We start from the raw sequence: 19,751 nt of genomic DNA, 5'->3' as shown, positions 1-19,751 counted from the left end.
ATCTTTTAACCTATGTATTAAAAAGTTGATTCTTTTATTTAAGATATATTCCAAATATTTGTATTGTTGGGGATGAATATGCCTCGGGATGAACTTACTTCGAGTTAAACTTTCCTCGCAGTGAACTTGTCTTGGGGTGAACAGAAGGAGGTGAGCTTTGTAGTGGAGAAAAAAGACGGAGGAACTTTCTTTATATGGCTTTAACTAAGGTATATCAATTGGTTGATTTCCCAATAAATTTATAAGTAAATAATGTTAAGTACTTGCTACGAAATTGTTATTTTATAATTATGATTTAAAACCTATTTATTGAAGTTTAAGTTTAAACTACAATTTCTTCATAATTAAAATTTAAAGTTGGAATAAGCAGGATTGTCTCAACTATCATGAGTCTAAGATCAACCCCATTACCACTGATTACTTACATATGTAATGGTCTGAACAAATGAAAATAAAGATTTAATGAAGATGAATGGCTTGATTTCTCAATCTATATATAAATAAATAATGGTAGAGTAATGTATTTGCTACGACATTGGTTAAATGAATTATAGCAATACATATTTAATGAATTCCTCAACTGTATTAAGAAATATACCTATAAAATTATTATTGAATAACAAAAATTAGTATTATTATACTTTTTTATTCTTTAATTTATAAATTATTTTCAATTCATGACACATCGTACTTATTAGTTAAAATACTTTAGTTAGTTATTTGAATTAATATAAGCTTTTTGGGAGGTAAAATCGAATTCTACTCATTATTATAGAACTCATTCAAAATTCAATTTATTTTGATGAAGAGTACAATTTCTTAGAATGAGGAAAACTTATATTAAAATACTTTGTTTGCTTTTTCTTAAATGACTACGATTATCCAATGAAAAACTTATATAACATTGTACTATAAAATGTAATACATTAAATTTTAAACCTTGTCCCGTTGTTTCTTTATTGAGCCACTCAACCTTTCATCCAGAAAGTAACAAACGCAAAAAATGACCAGAATTAGTTTGCAGCAGTGAAAACTAATAAATTAAAGGGTGGTTCTTTTGAACGTTCGCAATTTTCTCTGGCCTCATCCTATCCCCCTACATATCGGTCTTAATACAAACAAACACCAATGGAGATAAAGTACTTTTGTGCAATTTAAATGATAAAATAAACAACGTGGTTTTGGCTAAAACAGTCGGGTTCACAACTCCATTTGTCCAAAAATCAAAAACATGTTAAACAGGATAGTGTGGATGATTTTCCGTAAGCTTTGTTGAGGAAGCCTAACAGAAAAGTATAAAAAAGTCCTGTGAATCGTTCAATGTAATTGCAATTAGCATCGACATAGGGTAGTCACTATCTTTTTCATTAAATATGTCAGTGATGTAAATCCTGTGAATTTTTTAGCCGTCCCGTTGTTTTAGAATTGTAAATATAAGAAAGGAATTTTCTTTTCCTTCACAGTTGTCATTATTATTTAATTCCTGAGTAGTGAACTTCCTTTCAATTATATTCAAAACCTGATTTAACATTCGTGCCTGCTCATAAAAGATGGAGAGTATCCTTGAGGATTTGTTACAGAGTTAGCATTGTAAGTCCTTGTTGGACTCGGAGTAGAATTGGGGATCGACATCGGAGTAATTCTTGCAAATGTTCTTGTTTATTTCCTTCTCTTCTTCCTCCCTTAACAAAGAGGGATGAAGTTGATCCCTTGAAACATTATGAGCGTTATTCTTCCTCTCCTCAAAAAACATTCTTCAAATTATCAGGCTTACCATGTTGTTTTTGTTACATTTAAATGCTCACTATACCCAGGGGTTTTATCACTAAGGTATATATATAAATATATATTTCAGTAGATATGTCGCCAATCAAAGTTGCCAACATATACTTATTTATACAATTTTCCCATCTTTGCTCATTGACTAATAATTCATATAACGTTTGCTCATAAGTAAAAAAAAAATGCTAGTGAGCTTAGATTTTACAACTCACTAATTACCATATTTTTGTATGAATCATATTGACTAATGATGACATCTCAGGTGTAGCTTTTATACGAGTTACGGTAAAGGGGGAAGGTGTATTATGGATTAACTTCCAAAAATCATATCATATCTTCAGTCGTCGAGATGCTATCAAGCTCTTCAGATCTCATTCCTTTGAGGGGAGGGCAAACTACTGAAGAATGTTTCTTCTTAATAGATTCATTTCAAATTATTTTGGCGGGGACTTACTTGACTCCACTTTGCAAATGAGGGAAGTGAGTTATATATGGCACGCCATTATTTTTGGGGTTCACAATTCAATATGTGCTGTTGTAAGATAAAATTATTATTTTTTCTCTTGCAAATAAATATATATTTTCTTAAAGAAAAGGCCAATTTATTTGTAAGTAGTTGAAGATGTGGAAATGAAGATGAATCATCTTTTACGGATATAAATGATAATCATTCTGTATATATTTAAAACTTACATAAGCACTTTTAATAATAAACTGTTTGAACATTGCATTAAAAAATATCCATAATCTTTTAAATATCAAAAAGATATACGTCATACTTTGATATTTTGTGACTAATATTAAAATCAACACTTGGTTATTAATATCTTAATATTTTTGTTAAAAAATTTAAGACTATTGTACGGTTTTCTATGACGTCACCATTTGTTTTGCAACTAGTTGGTGATGTACAGAGCCTAAAGTTCTAATAAGGATGTGAGTACTTTCATTAAGCTTTGGTTTGAGAGTAAGGCATCTTTTTAATAGAGATTCATCAATATATAAGCTTATCCGTTGTGTTTGGAGTTCACAACTGAATACGTCTTCGTTGCACGAAAAAACTATTATTTTGTGTTTTTTTATTCAAAAGTTAAAATTGTCATCAATGTGATTCGGTTCTTTTCTTTCGTATATAAGTTTCAATTTAATCCTTTTTACTATGTATGGAAAAAATGTTTATGATTTTAAATGAAACTATTCAATTATAATATAAAATTTAACACAATCTTACCCAAAAAATATACTTGAGAGCCTCAAAAATAATATTGTAGATTTATACGATATATGGATTTGAGTGTTGATAGGATCTGAAGTACATTTTGTTTCTTACTAACGATAAATTTAGAAGTAATATTATTTACATGAATTGTTTATTGTGAGAAAGATTTAATTTTCAAATAACTCTTACAATTTTTTTGAATTAAAGTTCTTAAACTCTAACATTAAGAACTTTCACAATTTATGATTAATATTTATATGAAAAGATATTGAATTCAGTTATCCATTTTCATGTTTTAAATATAATAAATGGATGGGACTTAGCTCAATGAACAAAGCGCTCTGGAGAAATCAATCTCTTGAAATCCATTTGTGTATGATTGATACTCGCTCGCTCATAAAGAAAGTCCTAAATAATTATTTTTTGTTATGGGTTAATTCAAAGAAAAACTTTTTTTTTTTTTGCTTGTTCAAAAATTCATTAAATACTAGAGTATGTTTTTCCAGCATAGCCCGGGAAATTAAGAAATTTAAATTAATACTGAACTCTTCTGCTTTATGTCAAATAAAAAATAAAGACTTTAAAATTTTAAGAATTATTCTTGCTGCATTTTTTGCATTCATTTTTAAAGGAGATAGAGAAGGTTTGCTGGCGTTGTTCGGGGGACATAAAGAAATTCAAGGCTTATAGAAATACAAGATTGGGTCATCATGTAATTGGGCTTGCCATGATTTTCAATTTGGTGTACCGTATCGACTTTTGGGCAAGACATACATATTTTAACGTCATAGAATATAACAACGGTACTCTAACAGTAATAATCAAGGAAGGACATTGATTGCTACTCTTGATAACAGTTATACTCTTTGAAGTCACTATTAAAAAGCGTTGTGGAAGTCAAACATCAGTCGAAAAGCGTTAGGGGATAACCTTGTATTTCTATTAACCTTGAAGAAATTAAAATTAATAATATAATATAACTATAAGGTTTAAGGAAGAAAAAATATTCAAGTTGAACTATCGATTGCTCATCTTTCATACTATTGTCCAAAATCCTGTGTTTTATTTCAACATTCATTCAGGAATAATTCTTAAAAATGTACGTTATTTATTTTTTTGTTTTATATGAAATAGTCATTTGTTAGTGAGAAAATTGGTTTTTTTGAAAGATGCTATTTATAGGCCACCATGGCCTAAAAGACTAGCAAAATTGATACCAAAAACGTTTCCAAATCCTTAAAAAGCTACTCGATAAATTTCACTAAAGTCAATTTATTTGTTTGGGCGTTATTCTCGAACAAACACACATATAGACATTCGCATTTAATATATAGACATTAAATAAACATTTTATTATAAATTTGCATTGTCATTGCAATATTTTGGTTTAAAGAGCTTCAAGAACGCCGTATGTTTTTGCGGAAACTCAAATGAATAACATCATATGTGGCAAATTGGAGCAAATATCAAAATTTCTTAGTATTTTCTCCGATACAATACAGATAGTGGATATTTTGTTAGATACATTGGTTGCCGATTTCGACCCACGTCTAACGGTAAATGGAGGGACCCAACATATTAATTTACATTGTTTAAAATATGTAAACCTTATTTTTGCCTCTTCCTTTGCGGCTCCAAGAAAGTCCTACCTCATATGTTTACATGCATCTTCTTCAATTTGCTTGATTTTATACTAAGTCCATCATCTAGTCTTAAATTAAATCCATATTTTAATCAAATGTTAAGCAAATAAAATAAGAAATGAATTATGAATTTGCACTCTTACTTAGTGTTGGATACTATTTCTTCCAGTTCATTAACATGATGAGTCCTTCGTAGCAGTTCTTAAACATGTAGGTCCTTCGGATTATCAGTAGAACTAGAACTGATTAAAAAAAAAAAATTTAAATTGTGTCATCAAGGACACAAATTTAAAAGTTTTAGAACTGATATGAAGGACTAAATTGGACTGGACCTTGGGGTGTCTGCAAGGGGTGGGGTGGAGGGGCTGTGCCCCTCCCCAATTAAGGAATTTTGCTTTTTACGAGAAAAATTTATATTTGAAATTTAAGCTTAGAATTTTTTTTTCCAAAAAATCTAATTTTTATTAATAGCTAGGGATTTTTGGAAAAAAATAAATATTTTTTCCCGAAATTTATATTGTTTTCAGGCAATCAAACTATTGTTTATAAGAAAATATCATGAGATACTCTATTTATTTTGCAAAATACCCCTCAGCCAACAGGTTGTGCGAGTAGACAGCTGGCTCCTATGGAGAATCAAAACCTATTGCCACCATGATCTAGAGTATCAAGGACCCTTTTAATATCCTATAATACACCCCTGCCCATGGGTTGTGAACTTTTGCATGGAAAGCCCCATCACTCACAATCTCAGGAATCATAGGAGAGAGCCAATCGACTAATAATTATGAAAACTAGCGACGTTCCTGTCTATAAGTCTTACTATTGTAAATATAATATATATCCACACCGACATAGAAAACTAAATTTTGTTATTGAAATATTTTATATCAAGAGAGTTTTGTGTACACTATGTAAGTAAACGTATAATATTCAGAGAAGTTTATTTTTATAAATACAAAGGAATCAATACTGAATTTCAATTAACGTAAATATAATTTAAAATGAAATATGTTCAGTACTACTCCAAGCAAATTAATACTCATTTTGAAATCTTGCTCTTTGATATACAACATTGAAAAAGTCTACAAGGTATAAAATCCCTGTTAAAATCGTCATAACGCCCAAGGAACCCGCTGCCTCGTAGTCCCTTCTTCCAATGTTCATATTGTTCATATTGGAGTTGCTATTCCAATTAAAGCATGCAATACCTGGAAGGAATCATATGTGAACTAACCCTAATCAAAGAATTACTCCAATTACCTCCTGAAGCAATAAGCAAGACAGCTCCAACCAGGGTTAATAATCCATCCAACGATGAGGATTGAACCATTCTTCGTCCTTCAACAACATAAGCAATTAGAAGCATAGGAGTAATGATCGTATAGGCCATTGTCGTCCCTTGTCCTGAAAATAAATATACAAATATAACATAGTAAGTTGAATATATCCGGGTCTTTCTTATATTCGAAGTATCAAGAGCTTAAGAAATTTTTTTTTAAATCGAAAAATTACATTTTTTTTGGAAAATAATATGAAAAAAAAAATTAAATATTAATAAAAATGGGTATTCTCCAAAAATTAAATTGTTTTAAAAATATACAGCTTGAATTTGGCCGGGTTTCAGTTTATTTTTGGAGGGGAAGTTTCGAGTTACAGTAATTGTAACAACATGTACAATGTTATTATAATAACAATTCTTATCATAACAGTCATAACATTGGATTATTTATTATTTTGGGATCAGTAAAAATGTAACCGTAATCCGGATCCTATATATTCAATGTCCTTTGAACTTTGATTCAAATGTGTATAAAATTCCAGACAAGTATTCGTCTAATTATAGTATTGGATCTTAATTTGAAAGTTTGTGTACACTATATTTATTCGAACATGTACTTCAAAAAATTCTAACCAATCCTTATTCTATCCAACACAATATAGCAAATTTAACCCTCGTTGAATTCAGAGCTAGTTGTTAGGTTTCCGGTTTCCCTATTCGTTATCTTTGATAAAGCAGGGAAACTGCAAGTCATTGAGGTCCTATTTATGGACGTTGTAAGTGGCATTTATTGACTAATTTCGACCAAAAAATCATATTTAAAAAATAAAACAAATTGCTCAAGCATTGCCAGTCATTTTTTTTTTTTTTTTCCAGCAGAAGTAGTGTTTGGTCTGGGGTGATATTAACCTCAAAAATGGGGCAGTCTAATGAATGTTCATGAAAAGAAGAATCTCAACCTCATTTATAATTATTATGATTATAATCACTCATAACTAAAGATAATAATTATTTATCAATATTTCCGCACTAATGATTGTTATAACAAATAATGAGGAAGAAGATGATGTTTTGAATGTATCATCATTCATATCTTATTATAGTATTATATGATAAATTTGATGTGTCAACACAAACAAAATCTTGAACCAAAATTGCGAAAAGGAGCCATTTTTCTATTTAATGTTTTAATTCTTGACATATGTACATATATCTGTCAAGTATGGGTTTCTAACCGGATGGTCAATTGAAATCTGAACACTTACTAATTCAGTAATAAATGAAGGTTGAATGATTATTATTAATTCATATTTCGATATATTAAAGCATCAACAATTAGTTACAAAACAGAACAAACTTGAGTTCTCTAGCTTACGTACAAGTTGAGAAAAGGACACTTGGACGTCATTGACGAATTTCAATTTGTGCTCTCCAAGCAGTTGGGCGTCTACGGCTTGGAGTTAAAGAAAACAGCCAGGGCAATCCTCTCAAGTCCCTGAGGACCCAAGCAAGAGATCTCGGAGTTTCACACCAGAGTGTCCAGAGAGCAATCACAAAAGTGGGTAGAAATATCCCTTTGACACCAGCAATGAAATACACCTATCGCCTCCGTTGCAAGACTCTTTTGAATGAGTCTTAAGAGTTCTTTTGAACTCTTTTGAACACCTTTGTCCCCCTTAGAGCCCTGATGCTAACCCCCTCGACTACACCTTTTGGGTGCATGTCGAGTGGAAGGTCAGCAGTGCCCGTCATCCAAACTCAAAGGCCCTCAATGCCTCTGTCAGTCAGCACTGAAGCACTATGACAGAGGACTACATCCACAGTGAGTGCCAGACCTTCCACCGCCGACTGGAATCCATCATTTCTAATAAGGCCACTACATTAATGATTAAGAGAGCACAGATACACATCCATTTAAAGTATTAATTTTTGTTGAATTCTTTGGTTAATTAATAAATTATATCTTCTTGAACTTTAACATTCAAAGTGTTCAGATTTGTATGGACCACTCGGTATTATTTATTGTGGGATGGGTTGAGATACCTAGGAATATTAACTATAGTCTGGAGTTCTTTTTGTTATATGAGGCATGGTTTCCTTCCAATATAGCCCCTTTCAAATAACATAATTTTTTTTTATAATTGATCGAACATTTTTACAATATTTAACTGCAATTTTCAGTACCTCCAAATGATTTACGGAAAAAAAAACAAAAAAAAACAGTAAGATAATTAGATTCAAAATACAAATATAATACAGGCTCACTTTTGAGAAAAATCACCCAAGCTTGCTGTAGTGTTAACAGGCCCCACAAATGTATAAGAACTGTTATACCGGTTGTCCAGAAACATGCAGTGGACTTTTTTTAATACAACTTTATCAAGACCTATCGCAGTTCTAAAAGAGCTACAACAGCAGTATTTATACATAAAAGTAAGGACTATGTCTCATCTATTTATCCGTCAAAGATTCCAACATTCTCACAGATGCAGTGGCCACAACACGGTGATGGAAGGACTTGCATGTGGACTACAGGCTGTCGGTAGACATATTGTTCTAGTGGAGATCAATAGCTGTTGTTAGAAAGACCATATTTAAGTGTAGTGTAGCAAAGGCATTTTGCTCTACGTGAATCCATGCATAAAAGGCCATGAGATTCAGGTTAAGACTTGAAGGTGGCCAGAAGTCTTTTCACCAGAATTCCTTGGACACCGTACTGTTCTTTAAGTAGCTTCAAACGGTGTTGAATGTGTGAGAGGGGACCACATCTGGGGTCCCTATCCAGGTGCCAAATCTACGTTCTTTGGGTTCTCAACCATTTTTTCTTTGACATTTTCCACCAAACTTTCATAACGAACATATTTGGGTAGCCCTGCTCTTGCAGTACATTTGGCATAACCTTCAGTGCTGTTGTAGATGCCCATGGCCCAGTAGACGGTGATGTGGGAGAAATCTTTTGGCTTGTCTCCAGCCAAAATCCGCGAAACATTTTATTGAAAAATGTCAGCCATGGTTGATTTTCTTAGTAATAAGAAAATCAATGTAAAAAACAACATTCTGAAGTATTTAGTTTAAGCATCCTGCAGTCTCATAAAAAAGGAAATTTTCCAATTGCTTTAATCGTTTACGAGCTACATCAACTTTAAAAAGTGTTTGTGGACCCCGGAACATATGTAATTACTAATCAACCACATATTGAAATATTTTGCCCATTAAAGCACTGCACTTCATCTTTTTAATATAATTATTATCAACATAAATAGTTTAATTTACTAATAGGATCATTCTGTAGTAGGTTTGTTTAAGCGTGGCCAACGTCATCGTGTTTAAGCGTGAGGGGCCCTTTTCTTTCTTTTCTCTTTTAATATTTTTTATATAAAACGTTCACTTTTTTAGAAAATAAAACGGAAATATATTTTTCAAAATACCTTTTTTTTATTAATTGAAATTAAATCCCTGGGTCAGAAGAAGATATAGACTGAAAAGTCCTGGCCTTCACACATAAATGGCACTAAGGGAAATTAATTCACCTTATTTTCAGTTAGTACCAACCTTCAAAAGACAGTGTCAAAATTTCATGAGAATCTGTTCTTTAGTTTGTGATTTATTTGAGCTAAGTAGCCTCATACTTTTGATAGTTCCAAAACAATGGATCAAAAACAATTTTCTGTTTTAATTTTACACTGTTTCTCTGAAGAGAAAAAATACCGTTCAAGCTAAGCAATGCATATGGTTTGAAATGTATTATGGAGGACTCGTCTCCATAAAGTGAATAAAATAATTTCTTTAAAAAACCAATTTTAAACGAAAAAAAAACGTGTTTTCTTTTTTAACCTCGTAATATTTCAGGCCATGTGTCATTTGAAATTTAGTGTAAACCAAAATTAATAGAAATACAAAATTATATCAAAACGCTTTTCCGTCTGATGTTTGACCTCCACCACGCTTTTTAATAGTGACGTCAAAGAGTATGTATATACTATTATTATTAATCATATAATTTCTAGTATTATATGGTCTTAATGTATCGTTGTTATTCTCTATGACGTCGAAATATGTCTGCCTTGCCCATCCGTCGGTATGGTACATCAAATTGAAAGTTATAGTAAGCCCGATTACATGATAGTTTAACCTTGGTGTATTGGTGTAGACCCCAGTTTTGTTAAAATTACAGAAATAATGGCCTCCATACAGGCCCATTCTATACCCCTCCGATTAAAATCTTGGTGTCAAATTTGTTGAAAAGACAACATTTTTTGTCAAAAAACACATGTATGTTGGGGAAAAAAAGACAATGAACAACTTTAAAATAAGACAATTTGTTAATTTTGTCTTTTTTTTTAAATATGTAATTTGGTCACCCCCCTCTCCCCTCTTCCTCAAAGAAACATCCTAAAAACGGCACGGACTCCATATTCTAAGGCTTGGGATCCAATCACCTGATTTGGGGAAAAAATAGATTTTCTGTTTGCAAGAAAAATCCCCATATAAACTAAATGGTGTGCAATTCTGAGTTGTTGATGTGAGGAAAAACATTTGAGCGAATTAATGAAGAATGACCCAATAGTTTTAAATTTATGGATTTACGTACCTAGAATCTCAGCATCCGCCTCTTTGAATATAACGTCATTATAATTTAACTCCATATCATTAGCGCCAAAGAAAATCTGAAAGTAGGGTATAAGTAATATGAGATCAATCCTGTATCTAGAAAAAATCTACTATAATTTGTATCTAAATCTCGACCCAAGTGATTATGATCGTGGATATTTAAGTCTGAATATGGATAAATAATAATAAAAGATAGACAGTATATTGGGGCGCCCAAGGATTTTATTTTTTTCATTTGATGTTTATGTTTGATGTACACTTTTAGCTTTACAAATAATAATAATTATTATTAGGCATAAATATCATATGTTCGTATTAGTGTGGAATCGGTCTAAAAAAAAGAAGATAAAAAGACTGTAATTCTATCAGCTCGGTCCTAATAAAATTTGTTAGTCCTAGGACCGGTCCTAATCGGTCTTTTATGGTAACTCTACAAGGTTCAAATAAAAAATGGCAATTCCTGACATATTTTTTTTAAAATATTCAAAACCACAGCTGAAATGACGTAGTTACTAACTATATAACTTCATCTGTTCAACATAACCTCTTTTGAAAGACAAGATACCTTAAGTTTAAAGTAGGAGGTGTGTGTCTAGAACTTATTATTGTACGTTCTAGCAATTATTCATTATTTTCTTTGTTTTTATATGATTCAATCCTAGCTAGAAGTGAAGAAAATAAAAAGATAGCTAGAACTGAAGGAACGACGGATCAGGCCTTAGGAGCGTTGAATGTTAAAAAAGATGGGACCGATAAAAAAAAGACTTAATGGGATGAGGAGAATACTAATTGGGAAATTTGTCGTAGGACCGATCACACAATAGTTGGTATTATTAATAATGTGTGATGTGATGTGCGCATAATTTTGATACTCGAGTATTTTTGAGTTGGAGCTACACGCGATCCTCGCACTAATACCCATTACTCACCCAAGCACTTTTTGCTCACTAACCATCTCATCAGTCAAAAGAATGCTTGAAATCGTGTCATTTCATACAAACAATCTGGGTGTATCACATCAAATTGGATATTGTGTGCATTTGACGATTTAAATATATTTTTTCTGATGTTTATAATAAAAAACCTTGTCAACAAAACAATATTTGATGATTTGTTCCAAGTCTTATCAGCAAACAAATATAAGACGGAGCAGCTGATTGATTTACATCTTTACCTCAGCAACGAATTTAAACAGAGGTCATGTTTTAGCCTCTGTTTGTTTGTTTATTAATCACTAGGATTACAGCTAAAGTTACGGATTGGTTTTGATCAAACTTGGTCTGTACATTATGGTTCTAGGTAATTTTGCCTCGAACATTTCGCCAACGATAATTTTGCCACCTACATTTTCGCCGTTGGTGATTTAGCCTCGGATAGGTTTTGCAGCAAGACAAAATCGCCGCCTTTTATTTATATTTTTTAATATTATCGGTTCGAATTTTACTGTTGTATTAATTATTCTTCACAATTTTCATTTGTCCTTCTTCTCATAGATAAATAATTAATCTGATCGAGATATAACAGTAAAGTTCGAACACAGCAAAATCTTCTCGGAGCAAAATTGCCAACGGCAAAATGTTCGCTGCAAAATTAATGGTTATGGAAGATTATATTAGGTTGGGATAAAATAATTTTTTATATTTTTTGCTTTATTTTAATGCTTATATGGGAAGTATTACGATCATCCAATTTAAGTCCCTATTGGTATAAAAATCACAATTTTCACAAGCATCTATCGAGGACAAATTTGTACCCCCAAGCACGTTGTCCATAGACAGGAACAGCTGGTAGTCACTTGGTACAAGTTTTGGACTGAAGATTGGATACATAAAAACTTCCCATACGAGCTCCCAGAGCTTCTGGCGCGTCATTAAAGATGTTTGCGGCCTGGTGTTGTCTAGATGAAACACTATTCCTCTCCTATTCGAGTTTATTTTGGTTTCAGTATTCTCGATGTTTAGCTCCTTGGCGATACTACGACTGCCAACATGACGGTCTATCTCGATTATTTCCATGACTTTATCGACCTTACCGACGACAACCCTGCCATGACGTGGCGCATCATTCACTTCCACTACACTAGAACTAAATTGCTCGAACCACTGTTGTCCAATACGAACCGAAAGAATATCCGCCTCGTATACATCACAAATTTTCTTTGTCCCTCTCGACGCGTTTTTCCGTTTCAGGTATTAAAAGTCTAAAATATGGCGAATTTCTTCCTTTGATACCTCCATACTCGACGCACAATAATTCACAATTGAATAGGCTAAGTGCAATACTTCCGGGAAAATTTTTGTAGTATACATTTATAACTTTACAGCTCCATATCGTATGATCCGATGTGACCAACAATGAAGAATATATAGTTAGTTTTAAAAAAGGGCGGGAAATATGAAATTACTTATTCCCCAACCTATTATATGGTCATAATAAGAGGCCATTACTTTCTAGGATGTCAAGCTCAATGTAACACAAAACGTAATAAAAGGCATAATCAACCATAACTTTGAACAAATTGCGATACATTGCTCAATTTTATTTTATTTGGGGGTTTAGTGTTCTACCGAGCGTTCTTTCTAGTTTTTATATACTGTCCCTCTTTATTATATCTCAGTCTGAGTCCGACTCGAGTTGCAAGTTTTTTAACTTCAAGTCCGAATTGAGTCGGATGTTGCAGATCAATAAGCCAACGAGTCTCCGGATCTATTATATGCAGTTGAATTGACAGGGAATACATAACAGCTGAGAATATCTTACCTGATTTCCTCGATTTCCAATCCGATGGAGCATTAAACATATAAAAATACAGGCAGAGGACATGATCTTTAGAAATCCTGATAGGGTAAAACAGTCCCCAATCCCACCTTCGTCATCCATTTTTCTTTCCAACTATCAAAATTTAAGAAACAAAACCTTTTAGAAATTCACAATTAGATACTATTTTTATCGTACAAGTATAAGTGATTCATAGGTAAGAGCCAATGTTATCTTCCTCCCGTCTTATCAATATATGTAATGTGTATATATTGTAGAGATAAGGGCTACAAACCTCATGGGTATCTTCATTAAAGAAATAGGCAAACTTCTTTGTTGAATCATAAGACTAAAACATGTAGAAAAATGTTGGTTCATTAATCATTCACTTCTTTGGAAATAACAATTGATATCTATACTTGACGTACTTTACCCACGATTAACCATAGATTACTTAACATCTGGAAAGGTACTAAACACGCAACCTCGTCAACCTCGTGAATAGAGCCTCGCAAATAAACAAATATTCCTATAAATAACACCTGTAAAAAGAAAAAAATATTTTTTGTTAAAAAGTGATTAATCATGAACACACAGGAAAGGAACCTCATTTGTGATTTAATTAAATAATCATGAAGCTGTGGAAAAGTCAAAGGTTTTGGCGGAAAATTTCATTTTTTCGGGTGAAACAAAAAGTAATTATGAAGTATGAGTTAAATTAGTCAAAGAAAATACTAATTTTTATATAGAATTTCCTTCTATTCATTTCAAATAAAACATATGTATAATCTTATATCTCCCTAATTAGTAAATATGATAGAAAGACCTCTTATTAAATCACATAAAAGGAATACTTTTTTCGAGAGAGTAAACTTAGCATAGCTCTTAATATGTATGTTTCTTTGCAGGTCTTCATATTTTGTATCTACTGGAGAAGTGCGTCTCTTGATGAACCTTTTTATCAATAGATTACTTTACATCGAGTAATTCGTGGATTATCGAAACGATGAGATAAAATAATTTATAGATGATATGGAAGTTTTTGATATTAAATAGAACCAATGAATTTAAAGAATTATTATCTACAAATGTTAATTATACATATACAAAATTAAATAAGACATTGGTGTACAGAAATAAATGTATACTAATTATGAGTAGAAATAAAATCCTTCTTCTTCCAATCATACTTCAAATTGCTGGAACATAAAATTCTCATTATTCGTCTTGTATGTCATTTATAAAGCTAAAAAATAAAAGTAAATTAATGAGTTCAGTATTTAAAACGACTAATATTTATCTTCAATGGCACATCAAAATGTAATAATCACTGGAGCATACCCATCTATTTACTATAGATAACTGATGTTAAACTACTTGCACATCATTTGAGCCAATACCAATTTGAGACCATTCAGGAAGTTGTTCTCACCCATTTTTCTGTAATTTTCTATTTCCTTTTCCCGGAAATTATAAATATTTAGCAATATGTTAATCCTAAATTTAAAAAGTTGTACTTTAATTAATTTGAATACATGGATAACTTACCCAAGTCTTTACAAAAATAATCTTATGATAACCAAATTATTGATAAGTTAGAGTTTTTTTATAGGTCTCTTCTCATATTTAAACCTATTAATTTATGAATAAATGCAATTTTACGAGGAAAATGTTATTTGATAAATACTCACTGTTACAAATCAGTTATTTCTGCGTTTCATTTTATAATTAGCATGGCTTCAATAATTGAGTCGATATTATAATAAATTATTGATAATTTTTTTTAAATAAATTCATAATTAATAATCTACTTAGCTTTAAAAAATATTGTCTGATTACGTCGAAGTTGTTGAAATAGTAATCAAGTGATTATAGCCAAGTTCCCCAAAGCGTCTTGATACGTCATAGATATTATTATTCATAATTTATTCATTTTCATAAATAAACAAGTAATAAGTGAAGTTGACATATTTGTAACAAAAAAAAGAGCGCAAAGAGAAGGAAAAAGAAAAGGGTGTATTATTAGGAGTGATGTAAATCCTATGAATTTTTTAGCTGGCCCATTTTTTTGGAATTGGTAATCTGAAAAATAAATTTTCTTTTCTTTAGTAGTTATCCTTATTATTTAATTATTGAGCAGTGAACATCCTTTCCTAAATAGATTATATTATATTTAAAGCCTGATTGAACATTCGTGTGTGCTCATAAACGACACAGTGTAACCCTGAGGATTTGTTACCGAGTTATAATTGTAATTCCTTGTTAGACTCTGACTAGAATTGGTGACCCACATTGGATTAATTTTAGCAGATGTCCTTGTTTATATCCTTTTCTCCTTCCTCTATTATCAGAGCTGATTGTAGCTGAGCTAATGGAACGTCACGAGCATTATTCTTTCTCTTCTCCAAAAACATTCTTCAAAAGGTCAGTGTCACCATGGTGATTTTAGGTTGTTGTTTTTTTTTAACATACCCATTATACTCAGGATTTTCATCACTAGTTATAAGTATAGAGTTGTATAAAAATGCTGGTCAACTCATACAACTCTACACTTTAAAATATGAGTTGAGGGCTCATTTTTAAAGAACGAGCGTGTGTAATTAAAGTTCATATTAAATAAAAAGGAAGTACATTACATAAAATAATAATAATGAATGTGATTTAGCAGGAGGTGGATGTACCTAAAGCTCAGCCAGGAAGTACTTTAGTCTCTAGAATGTCAGTAGAAGACGTTAGAAGATCGTGCTCTGTCTGTAATTCCAACCAGAAAATATTTTTTTATTTACCAAAGCTATTTTCATTACTCTTTTATTTATCTTGAAGAGAGGACAATAGGTATAAAGTAACAACAATCAGGGGCGTTTTTAAAAAAATTCCATTTTGCGGAGGCTAAAGCCCCTCAAGCCCCCCTGCGGACGCCCCGGGCTAGTGCGTGAAAGACGAAGAGTAACTATCAGGGTTTTTTTTTTGTTGAGATATAAGTGTAAGCCCTTGTGGGACTCAGAGTTTAATTGAATATCGAAATCCCTGTAATTCTTGCCTATATCATTGTTAGATACACGGAGTGGGGTTTGTGTTTATTTCCTTCATCTTATAGCTGCTCAAAGCTAATTGATTGAAGCGTCATGACAGCTAAGCTGCTCTCCTACTAAATATTCTTCCAATTGTGGGAGTGACAACGTAAATTTTCAGTTTCTTTTTTTTTTTTTAACATAGCGGCTTTTCACATGTTATTTGAATATATGCCAATAAAGTAAATTCTTAGTGGAAGATGAAAGGAATATAATATGCTGATTGAAAAACATACCTATGTCCTAGACTCATACGACGGATTTGAAAAATAAAGTCCGTGATGCATGGCTATTATTCTGAATATTTTAGTACTTGTTTATTGATGTGAAGAATATAAACCTACATTGAAATGTGTGTAGAGTGCTTAAATGACTAACTACATATTGTAAAAAGAGTTTAAAAAAAGTATGACATATGTCTACAACAGTTTGAGATTAAAAAACCGTCATACACATATACAATACAATCATAGGTACACAGATTTTCAAATAAGAGGAGCCAGGTGATTTATTATTTTTTCTGATGCTGACACTTGAACATTCAAGTGATTTTAAAGTTCCACATATATTGGATATATTATATATGTTAAAATAAAAAATTAAACTCGTCAACTGTTATCCAAGTGGCTCTGAAGAAGTAGGATGAAAATTAACACTCTCAAACCTATTCTTGCACTATGCATACTTTGCTTCTTAGGCCTTGAAAGTGTTCAAGCGTAAGTATATATAAATATGGCTATAACTGATCTTTTAATTTATTATATGTAAAACAAAACAGTTCTTGGGCAACTGGACAGAGATGTGTTTTATTGAAAGATAAATATCTTTCAGGCCAAAAGTAAGTCTATTCTCAACTTTAAGTAGTACATTTGATTCGCAAATTGCCTGAAAACATTTTAATTGCGATTATATCTGTCTCATTTGAATCAAAAATATCAAATCTATGTACTATCACATCTTCAAGATTGATAATAGTTGCATTTAGTGTTGTGTTGGTCCTTATTTGTTCGGTTCGGTTCAGTCCAGTCTTAGGACCAGTTCTGTCTGTCCTTGATCATTTGGTCCATTCCAGTCTTAGAACAGATCCTTCTGATCTTTTGGACCAGTCCTTAATTGTGGATCCTTGGAACTCTATAGTTTATTAAGCCTAATCCTATTGTTATATAATTATTATATTATATAAGAGAATAACTAAAACAGGGGAAATACCCTCAATGACGTACCAAGGGATCGATTTTACCTACTTCAAGGACCAGAAAGTAGGGCTGGACTGGAATGGACCGCGGTCTAAATAAGGACTGACACAATAAAAATAAAATTGAGTGACGTCATCAAGAACCATTAACTTTTTAAGTTAGTAGGACTTATATAGAGGTCTGAACTGAACCGGACCGAGACTGAACTGGACAGGACTGGAGTTTTTAGTCCTAAATAAGGAGGGCCACAACATTGTTTGTATTATTTCCTTATGTAAGTAATTTAAATCATTGAGTAGCTGCATCCTAATTAAAAGCATTTCATCGAAAAGAAAAAGAACTAATTTTGTTTGTCTTTTTCCTTAGGATGATACACTGTAGACCAAAAGAATGTAACATTTAATGGATGCATTGTCATCCATTGATAAACAATATCCTGAGCTTATTAAGGAAAAACGAATAATCAAACAAAGGTTTGTAATGGAAATAATATTGACAGAACTTAAAGTATCAATTCTGAGGAAGTAAGAACGTGGTACTTATTACCATCACAAGACTCGTTTTATACAAAAAATAATTAAAGTATCATTTCATGTTATATATTTATATGAATAACATATATGTAGAAAGTCTTTGTTATAGAAATACATCATTTAAAAGCCAAGGAGCAATCCCTTCTTAATTAAATGAAATAACTTTATTAGGACAAGTCGCAATATGCTCTATATAAAAGTAAGATTAAGTCAATAATGATCATAATTATAATGATTATTCCCTATTTATTTTTAAATGGCGAATAAACAGACTAAATAGGTGAGAAAGGGCTGCGTTTGGTGGGGTATACCAAGAACATATATGAGAAAGACAGACCTATCTTCCTATCTTAATTGCATTTCTACGAACTCAGGCCTCAAGTACATTATTAGTGATGAAAATCGTCTGTATTTTTGGGCATGTTAAAAAACTAAAGGAACATCAAATCAAAATGGTAACCCTGATCATTTGAAGAACGTTTTGGATAAGAGCAGCTTAGCTGTCATGATGTTACAGCTACAATCAGGTTTGACAAAGGGGGAGAAGGAAATAAAGAAGACCAAGGTCTAGAATGTCTCCGATGTCGATCATGAATTCTACTCTGAATTCAACAAGGACTTAGACCATTCAACGCATATTTGGAACGACGCAGCATTAAAATACGTAGCCAAGAAAGCCTTAAGGCAATCACGAATAAGTTTTTTAGTTCGAGCGAAAAATGGTTTAAATACAGAATATTATCTGGGACTCTCGAGGTTGCTACCAAGTATTTTAATGACGAAAGGGGAATGGGCTTCTTCTGCCAACGCTCAAAAGAGACAACCCATCCTATTTAGTGGGAATGTAAATTTTTATCTAAAATTTATGGGGACATTATTAAAATGGTTAGTTCTTTACTCAAGATACAACCGGGTAATGAAGATTTCCTCTCTACTTCAAATAATGAGAGGGTTGATGCAATAATTATTTAAACACAATATATAGTCTATAAATTACGGACAGTAAAAGAAAACAACCTCGATGGAATTTTACATATTGCTAATCTTTATGCGAATGTTTTATTGAAGATTTAAACTCTTTTATTTATTTATTTTAGTTCATCGTCCAATTGATGTTATTTCTAAATTATTCATTTTAAATACTCTTGATTGTGCCATATTTTATAATGGTCTTTTTAATTTTCGTTTGTCTACATGTTTTTAACCAATTATTTTTCGAGCATATTGTGTTATATATTATAATAAGATTCTAAATTTTTAAATGCATGCCAATAAAGGCCAGTAAAAAAAACAAGTACTTACAGTTATAATTGTACAACCAATCCTCAAAGTTTACTCCACACAGGCTTGGACATTGAACAGAAAAACGAACGGCATTCACTCTTTAAGTCGAAAAGTAAGTGAACACTACTCAGGAGTTAATGTATGTTGACAACAGCTAGGGAAAATAATATTCATTCTTCAGATTTCCAATTCCAAAAAACGGCCATGCTAAAAAACACACCGGATTTTCATCACTATATTATAGTCTATTCCTATTTTTGTTTATTCTAATATTTTATTGTATTCCTTGAAAACTGCGTGTTATTAATTCTAATGTGCTGTAAAATTGGAAGATACCCCCACCGTGGATGTTCAAGGAAGGATTTGAATCCAA

The 19,751-nt window shown here is 31.8% G+C and overlaps 1 protein-coding gene and 2 long non-coding RNA genes across 3 annotated transcripts; 1 reads left to right on the top strand and 2 right to left on the bottom strand.

The window, feature by feature from the left end:
- Positions 1-5,571: 5,571 nt before the first annotated feature.
- Positions 5,572-13,518, bottom strand: LOC121125428 (uncharacterized). The gene is made up of 4 exons (XM_040720629.2): positions 13,298-13,518; positions 10,518-10,593; positions 5,908-6,051; positions 5,572-5,855 (listed from the first exon to the last, which is right to left on the bottom strand). Exons 1-4 carry the CDS (start codon positions 13,415-13,417, stop codon positions 5,680-5,682), a joined length of 516 nt encoding a protein of 171 aa, XP_040576563.1. The 5' UTR covers positions 13,418-13,518; the 3' UTR covers positions 5,572-5,679.
- Positions 13,519-14,401: 883 nt separating this feature from the next.
- LOC139906477 (uncharacterized) lies at positions 14,402-15,187 on the bottom strand. The gene is made up of 4 exons (XR_011782023.1): positions 14,986-15,187; positions 14,843-14,926; positions 14,636-14,791; positions 14,402-14,540 (listed from the first exon to the last, which is right to left on the bottom strand). It is a non-coding gene; the product is annotated as an uncharacterized lncRNA (long non-coding RNA).
- Positions 15,188-16,944: 1,757 nt separating this feature from the next.
- On the top strand, positions 16,945-19,385 carry LOC121125396 (uncharacterized). The gene is made up of 4 exons (XR_005866647.2): positions 16,945-17,081; positions 17,144-17,203; positions 17,928-18,293; positions 18,366-19,385. It is a non-coding gene; the product is annotated as an uncharacterized lncRNA (long non-coding RNA).
- Positions 19,386-19,751: the final 366 nt, after the last annotated feature.

Source organism: Lepeophtheirus salmonis, chromosome 10 (assembly GCF_016086655.4).
Source record: "Lepeophtheirus salmonis chromosome 10, UVic_Lsal_1.4, whole genome shotgun sequence".
In the NCBI taxonomy this organism is placed as follows: domain Eukaryota; kingdom Metazoa; phylum Arthropoda; class Copepoda; order Siphonostomatoida; family Caligidae; genus Lepeophtheirus; species Lepeophtheirus salmonis.
Note: the sequence above shows the minus strand (reverse complement) of the source record. Positions and strands in the feature narration are given on the sequence as shown.

Coding starts and splice junctions, on each gene's coding strand:
- LOC121125428 (XM_040720629.2), bottom strand. CDS start 13,417: ATGGATGACGAAGGTGGGATTGGGGACTGTTTTACCCTATCAGGATTT. Junction 10,594..13,297: donor TTGGAAATCGAGGAAATCAG/GTAAGATATTCT, acceptor CCCTACTTTCAG/ATTTTCTTTGGCGCTAATGA. Junction 5,856..5,907: donor CTTGCTTATTGCTTCAGGAG/GTAATTGGAGTA, acceptor GATTCCTTCCAG/GTATTGCATGCTTTAATTGG.